We start from the raw sequence: 8,256 nt of genomic DNA, 5'->3' as shown, positions 1-8,256 counted from the left end.
AAACACAAGTAAAAACAGTTAAAAATCATAAGCATTAAAAACCGGTAAAACACATGAAGAGACAGTTAAAAAATAGACACATAAAACTCAAGAATAAAAGTTACAGTGCAGCACAAGAAATTTAAAGAAATGAGCAGTCATTTAAAGAAAGGCAGCATCAAAAAGAAAGGTCTTCAGCCTTGATTTAAAGAACTGAGAGTAGCAGCGATCTACAGGTTTCTGGAGTTTATTCCAGATATGAGGAGCATAGAACATGAAAGCTGCTTCACCCTGTTTAGTTCTGACTCTGGGGACAGAAAGTAGACCTGTCCCAGATGACCTGAGAGGTCTGGGGGTCATAGTGCAGTAGCAGATCAGAAATGTATTGTGGACCTAAACCGTTAAGTGATTTTATAAACTGCAAGAGTACTTTGAATCAATTCTTGGACACAGGAAGCCAGTGTAAGACTCAGAACTGGAGTGATGTGATCCACTCTCTTGTCTTAGTGAGGACCAAGCAGCAGCGTTCTGAATCAGCTGTAGCTGTCTGATTATTTTTTTAGGGAGACCTGTAAAGACCCCGTTACAGTATCAAGTCTACTGAAGATAAAGGCATGGCAAGTTTTTTCAAATCCTGTTGACACATAGTCCTTTAACCCTTGATATATTCTTAAGGTGATAGTAGGCTGACTTTGTATTGTCTTAATGTGGCTGTTAAAGTTCAGGTCTGAGTCCATGACTACACCAAGATTTCTGGCTTTGTCTGTTGTTTTTAACAATTGTTGTTTGAAGCTGAGCGCAGACTTTTAATCGTTCCTCTTTTGCTCCAAATAAAGCTATCGAGCTATCGCAATGTCCAAGATCAGAGTGTCTTCTCACTTTAAAGTAGGTTTTAAAGAACTTTAACTGCATAAACACCAAGTATGATTGGAGCAGTTTATTCACAGTCTCAAATGTGTATTCCTTTATTTTGGGTTTGGCAGGTACCGTAAGAGCAAAGCATAGAAACTAGTAATAGTATAAAGTGTCCATACAAGGCATAAACATCATGACAAAGTGTGTAGTAACAGGGGCTGGAGTTAAATTTGTTAACTACTAAGGCAGAAACCAAAGGGTTACCTGATTGTTGTCTCACCTGTCTATCCCTATAAAGTAACACAACTGATCAAAAAAAAAAATACTCAATCAATTATGCCTACAGAGAAGGGCCATAACACTGTCTTTACAGTAAATTCTAACCTGTGCAAAATTCAAAGAATAAAAAAAATGTGACATGCACAAACAAAGTATGTGAAGACAAAACAAACAAAAAACATTGCCAAAAAGCAACTCGGTATAACAGACACCTTTTTTTCTCATTTTCTAAATTTGTAGTTTGGCCCCAAAGGAAAGAAGAATGTCTGAGAGTGTATTACAACACAACAATTTACTTCAACTAAAGCAATGATCTTTTCATTACAAAGTTATGACAACTGTCAAATATTTTCAGAATGCATCAATGGAAGTTGCAGGCGCATAATCAGTTTCAACAAAAACATACAGTAGAGAATACCACAGTTACTACCTTCACTTAATCAAATGAAATTATAGACATGTCTGATGGATAGCCTCAACACTGTTTTAATGTAGTTTCTAGTTCAGCCCTGGGTGTTACAGTTTGACAAGGAACATGGATAAAACTACTTTTAAACAAAAGGAAACATCAGCAAAAAAAATTTTTTTTTTAAACCAAAACATGTGCATACAGCTGAAATGACATTGCTGTAAAACAACATAATGTTTTATTCAGCATTTAGAATTATTTCAAACTCAGTAGATGTCAAAACAATTTGTCAGAATGTGAAAAAGCTAATGCAAATCTCTTTTTAATGTTATTCCAGCACCAGATCTGAGACTTGCATCAATCTGTTTCTACATTTGCAGCAAAAACATCCAGCAGCTCTTCCAACACACATTCACTTCTTTCAATAGACACTTGGTCCGTTCTGTAATAAATCTTTAATACTGAACTATTAACACTAAAATGATATCATCGTTGGTAACATATTGTTAAGGAGGTGGCTGAACCACTGGAGTGGAATGATGAGTTTTATGAAGGCTTATTAAAGTAAAATAATATCCCTTCAGTCAGGACGAAGCTCCTCTAGGGTTTCGGGGCGTTCTGCATCCGCAGTCGCCTCCTGGCCAAGGCCTCCTGCTTCTTTCTCTCAATCTCGGCTGCAGAGCACTTCAACGTCACTTGGCTTGTGACAAAAACTGGAAAGGAGAAAGGGGATTTTGAAAAAAAATTAAATAAAAAGAATTTAAACACTTGCAAAGTCAAGACCTGAAGAAAGAAAGTCCAAAGCAAACCTAAATCAGACATAAATAACTTAAAAACTTTGCTACCGTAACTAGGACCAGTGGGTACTCATGCTAAAGCTAATTTGAAAGAACAACCCCCCCCACCCATGTCCAGAACAAAGTCAGTCTGCAATTCATTGGAAATGAAGCTTCCTGAGGTTTGGATTCTTGACAGCATCCCAAATTAAAGCCATTGTGCTATGTTTACTTGCTTTGAGGGAAAACTGTTCATGTGCACATGCATTGAAATGTCAATGATTATAAGAACAACATGTGACTTCTGTTTTACTTGTGAGTTTTCATTTCAATATCTGGTCTTGTAGCAAAGTACCGCAGACAGTAGATGGAAAAGACCAACCGCAAAGATGCATTGACTTTTTTCATTCACTTTCATTTGTGATAACATTATTAAACATTCAAACTAAAACTTCATTTACATTATCTTCTATATATCGTGCTTTAAAGCTTTAGTTTTATGAATGAATGTCCTTACATTCAAATGAGTTGATACAAAGCTACTTAAGACTATCAGCTCCACACAACTCTCTCAGTATTTCTCAGTATGGCTATGTTCAAAAGATTGTGTTGTCTGGCAACTTCCCTGCGCAGAAGCTCGAGTGAAGATAAATGACCTCTTTTGAATAATCCACCACGTTTTTTAATCCTCCTTGTCCTCCTTGGCTACTAGTAACTGCGTGGAGGAGAAGGGGGGCTCTCGTATCATGTGGACGAGTCTACAGTGTTGTTGTCATTGCTTAGAATTCCTCATGGGGACGACAGAAACTACGCACTATAGCTTTAATTAATTTAAGACAGTTTACCTTTGTTGCTTATAGCTGCTGAGTCAGATACATTTCTCTTGAAGGCTGAGTGATGGGACTTGGAGTTCTGTGGTGCCCTGGCTGTCACTGTATGTGGCTTCAGATCCACAGTAGCATTCCCAGCCTGGAAAGTTCCAGAGGAATCCCTGCACTGGTTAAATGTGCCCAGACTCACACTGCTTCCTGGGAGGCTCTGAGACATCCGGGATTTGTCGTTGGCACCTTTCATGGGAATGTTCCATCCTTGGTAGTTAACAGTGTCCCTGCTAGTCCCTGGTAATGAGTTAAACCGAACAAAAGTACGTGGAGACTGTCCATTGGCACTGGCATTCATGGCCCAGGACATGTCGATTGGCAGGGGCGCTGGGTTTTTTCGCTGTCTGTCTACAGCAGTATTTTGTTTTTCTTGGCCGTTGCTAGGGCTCGCTTGCTGCGGCTGACTGTTGGAGATCCTCTCCACGCTGTCACATACCTGGTAGAGCAGCGCGTCATCGTCCCCATCATCCCATAAGCTGTCTGAAATGTCTTTAACAGCTTCATGTGTTCCCTTCTGATATTTAGGGATCTTGTCAGGAATAGGAATGGACACTGTCTTTTTGGTATCAGATTTCTGGTCAGACATCTTTGACTGAAGTTGTATAACAGTGAAGCTGGACTCGGAAACCTCTCTGGCAGCCATCTTGGGCTGGAAGTGAGGGTTGGGCTCTAACTTGAAAGTGCTTCGGTTGGTAGTCTTTGGCTTGGGACACAGTTCCTGTAGTACACTGCAACTTGGCTTTGAGTGCAAGTTCGAAGGCTGATGTGCAGAGTTCATATTTGCAGTAGGCCTGCAAACGGAGGGGAACCGAGTAGTGTTTGTCTTAGTGTCAGACTGCAAGGTGGTTTTAGGGTTGGTGTCATGTTGCTGCTCAGGATTCTGGGTCATCGCCAGCACAAAAGAGTCATTAAGTAGGTCATCATTCTCCCAGTCATCATCAAAGTCATCACAGTTGTTCACACTAAGATCACAAGGTCCTTTTTCTCCAACAGGATGTGCAACTGGGCCAGACTTGTCAGGTGACTTGAGCTCTGGTTGTCTGGGTTCAGCTGAAGTTGAAGTCAAAGGTTGGTGTTTTGTTTCCTGTGAATGGACCGATGCGGAGGAGCCCTGGCTTAGCCGGCCGCTGACTCTCTGAGTGGAGCAGTCAAACAGAGCGTGCAGGTCTGCCTCCACCTGATCCGATGACGATGGACACTTTAGGTCCTTCACGTTGCTTGGGAATGATGTCTCTGTCAGTTTTGTTTTGGAAGTGTTCACACATTCGTTGAGGTTGTTGTTGACAGTGTTGACAAGCTGTTCTGAAGTCTCTCTGTCCTGCTGCATGTTCTCGTCAAACTGCCTGGCCAGTTTCATGAGGTCGTCCACGCTGCTCTGCCTGCAGAGAGGAAGCAATAGACAAGGAAATCCTTAACAATCCAAAAAAGACAGGACAAATTGAGAACTACTACTGCTCAGAGTTTCCGCTAGAAATAAATTGGTGCAGGCCATGTGACCTGTTAGGTTTCATTTTACCGGTCAAATGGGAAAAGTTCTGCTCAAATACTGTATGTTCCGTGTAACAATTGCTAGGCAGTCTATATATGAATAACATCAAAAAATATCATCAAGGGATGTAGATTTATACAATTTTTATTCAAAATGTAGGCTACTTGCTACAGGCAGAGAGGGCAAAAGAATTAAAACAACGCACACAACATTTTAAAGTGCCTAAAATTAAAATTAAAATTAGCTAGGCTAAGGAAATCAAAAAATACAAACTACAGTACAAACAAACTGGCTCATACAATTATTAAGTGCTGACTTGATTCATTCTGTCCTCATCATTTTTTTTCCGGTCAATGACCTGTAATTACAGGACAACGGAAACTCAGCTACTGCTGCAGGTTAAATGACCTATAAGGACTAATACCCCAGGTCCCCAGTCTGTGAGTACCTGGGTCAATAAATTGACTACCCACCGAGAGGACTTCTTCCTGGCTCTTGGCTTTGGAATGTCGGGTGTGCATGGGACGGCACTGTCACCTATCCACTGCAGCAGAGGAGATTCAGTCCCTTTCCGTTTCACATCCTGGGTGGGACATAAGCCAAAAGTTGAAGAATTTCATTTCAAAATATGAACTGAACATATTGAAAACCTAAAAAAATGGACAGAACTAAGACACCAAGAAACAACGCACCTTCGGAGCAATACGATTAACAATATCTGATATTTCCACAACTCTGGTGTTCCTGGGCCCCGAGCCTGAAAACAGATTGAAACAAATACTTATAGAACTACCAACCCTAAAAAAACAATGTCAATTACACATGATAAATATGTCCCAGGTTGTAATATTATTAATGATTTTTATTAAAACGCATTGTTTTTTCATTTATTTTCAAAATGCATTCATAAGAGTCCATTTTTCGGTTTCTTATATGTGCATGGTAATGTAACCGCTAGTTGTATCTATGTATGGTTCCGATCCCCACTGTCACTACCCGATGTGAGTTGAGTACAGATGTGAGTTGCGCATGCTCAGATTTAAACGGTTTATAGCATAATGTGTCATAATGAAATTTGTGAAATCCATAAAATAATAAACTTTTCTCATTATAAACAAAAACACAAGATGGAAATCATTTGAAAAACGTTTTAGCTATTGTTTGATTGCTAAAGTTAGCTCAAAATGCCATTCAAGTGACAGCCTTTGTTGTGTTTCATTACTAACTGAAAGCCAGCAGCAAACGAACTCTGTAGGTCCATTTTTTACTGTATTGACATTAGAGAAGTCTCTCGATAGCATCTTGTAGGTTACGTGTGTAAAATGACGCATGCGCAAATCACATCTTTACTCGACTCACATCGGGTAGTGCCACCCACATCTAAACGGCAAGAAGCCTGTTCAGCAGGTGTGTCACTCATGTAGAACCTGTCACTCTGATGTGACAGCCTGTATTAATAACAGTACATGAAAAGAAAACAGATGGGATTTCTGTGTTGAGTCTCGGAGTCTTTACCAGTACTAGCTGAAGTGGGCGATGTGGGATCCCAGAAAATGTCTTGTGTTGGTTCCACATCACCGGGGGAATCCCCGTTATTCAAGCCGGGGTATCTGCTGTAGCCTCTGCGCTTAGGGCTCTGCAAATCTGTGTATCAAACAAGTATCAAGTGTTATCTTATATCAGCTAAATCCTCCACAGTCCCTGCGCTATGGTTACAGTTATTTGTTTTTTGCTTTTAACTTCAATATAATACATAATTTGACACATGTGTCCAACTAGTTTAACATGACTATGTATAGGATTTTTTAGAGGCGTTTCAATGCTGACAGGAATGCAGATCTAGGATACAAACTTACTGGTAGCGTTTTGGCATTAAACTGGTCAAATTGAAAGCTTCTGGTAATCATCTCATAATGTCAACTTCTAGCAGCTACAGTAATGTTACACACAAAAACATAATTACTAGAGATGGTCCAATACCATTTTTTGCTTCCCGATACCAATTCCGATACCTGAACTTGCAAGTCGGCCGATACAGAGTACTGAGCCGATAGCTGCAAGTCATATATTTTATTACGTTTTAAAACTGTATACTACTATCCCTGTATGGATGTGATATGATGTGATTTGTTGTTGGTCTGGCTCGGGTTTGTGAAACATGAACAAACACAGACATTGAACGCCACAGAACTTTCTTTTATCATCCAGTTTGACAGTCAGTCATAACAGAAAAAGAACATAAATAAACTACTTTAACGTAAATTATTAGGGCTTTATTACGTGGCATCGGATCGGTGCATAAACTCCAGTACTTCCTGATACAGGTACCAGCGTCTGTATCGGAGGTGATACCGATACTGGTATTGGTATCGGAACATCTCTAATAATTATATCGAATAAGATTCCCAACACTGTTTCACAAATTTAGACATTACACATTTATGTACTCTAGTAATCCTAAAAGAATCTGACTTGAGTTGTTTTTCTCAATATATTATCTTTCTCACAATCAAGTATTCACTAATGCCTGTGATTTTTTTTTTAAAGCTAGTGTGACTGAGTTCAAGTCAGAAGTCAGCTAGCATGTTGTCACTGTGTGATCGCCTAATGGCCGCCGCCACTCCAAGTACCGTAAACGCAGAACGGGGTTGTTGTTTCCCAACCATCGGTTTATTACTTTGTAAAGGGGATCGTGCTGAGCAGCAGATCGTTGTCCATTGAAATCAGTCAGCAGCCTCACCTTTACACATCGTCGATGTTGACGTGCCAGACAGCTGCTGTCCTGTTTTTATGTCTTGTATGTTGTTGCTGCAAAGTTTGGAAACACTGCCCCGTAGCCCACTGAACTCTGGAGCAGAGACATCCTGTGTCCTCCGCTCTGACATCGTTGACTTACACAGCAGCAACCTCTGCTGAACATGATCGTTCTAACTGCTTCTTGGTGGATGCTCCGTGGTTTAAGACAACGCTGCTGATACCGTTTATTCGCAGTTTGTTCATATTGTCGCAAACACGTTCGTTGTGTTTTTGCCTTTAGCTCATTCATTCGAAGCACGCCGCCATGTTGGCTGTAACGTCATCAAACTACGGATGCCGGACAGTTTTAAAAAAAATTTTTTTTTATCGCAGTTCGCTCGACGGCGGCGCAAACGTTTAAAGAGGCTGATTGACTGAGCTGTTCTAAGGTATGTACGTGCATATGCGTGTCAGTATTTCACTTTCATGTTCGCTCATAAAAGCGCAATATAAGAAAATATTAGCAGTGGTGGAAAGCACTAGCCAACTGCTAAGTAGTTAATTAGTAGGCTACTGTACATGTACAGGTAACATTAGCCTAAATGTTCTTCACTTTTCTATTTGTATGCTACTTCATACCTGTACTACTACATTTCATAGGGAAATACTGTCATACTTTCATTCCTCTACATTTACTTAGTAGATAGCTAGGCTTAAAAGTTACTTTGTAGATCAAATTTTTTTGACCTATTATGATCATATCTGACATTTTACTGGCTACAATGACCCAGTAAAAAACAAATCTGTCTCAACATGTTTACAGTTGCTGGAAAAATCACGGCTGAAAACACA

The 8,256-nt window shown here is 40.1% G+C and overlaps 1 protein-coding gene across 1 annotated transcript; it reads right to left on the bottom strand.

The window, feature by feature from the left end:
* Positions 1 to 903: 903 nt before the first annotated feature.
* Positions 904 to 7,789, bottom strand: LOC116705443 (ewing's tumor-associated antigen 1 homolog). The gene is made up of 6 exons (XM_032541643.1): positions 7,409 to 7,789; positions 6,184 to 6,312; positions 5,361 to 5,425; positions 5,142 to 5,251; positions 3,144 to 4,558; positions 904 to 2,235 (listed from the first exon to the last, which is right to left on the bottom strand). Exons 1-6 carry the CDS (start codon positions 7,551 to 7,553, stop codon positions 2,123 to 2,125), a joined length of 1,977 nt encoding a protein of 658 aa, XP_032397534.1. The 5' UTR covers positions 7,554 to 7,789; the 3' UTR covers positions 904 to 2,122.
* Between the last annotated feature and the right edge of the window lie 467 nt (positions 7,790 to 8,256).

The sequence above is a fragment of the Etheostoma spectabile genome, chromosome 17 (assembly GCF_008692095.1).
Source record: "Etheostoma spectabile isolate EspeVRDwgs_2016 chromosome 17, UIUC_Espe_1.0, whole genome shotgun sequence".
In the NCBI taxonomy this organism is placed as follows: Eukaryota; Metazoa; Chordata; class Actinopteri; order Perciformes; family Percidae; genus Etheostoma; species Etheostoma spectabile.
Note: the sequence above shows the minus strand (reverse complement) of the source record. Positions and strands in the feature narration are given on the sequence as shown.

Coding starts and splice junctions, on each gene's coding strand:
- LOC116705443 (XM_032541643.1), bottom strand. CDS start 7,553: ATGTCAGAGCGGAGGACACAGGATGTCTCTGCTCCAGAGTTCAGTGGG. Junction 5,252..5,360: donor TTAATCGTATTGCTCCGAAG/GTGCGTTGTTTC, acceptor TGTCCCACCCAG/GATGTGAAACGGAAAGGGAC. Junction 2,236..3,143: donor AGCAGCTATAAGCAACAAAG/GTAAACTGTCTT, acceptor TCTCCTTTCCAG/TTTTTGTCACAAGCCAAGTG.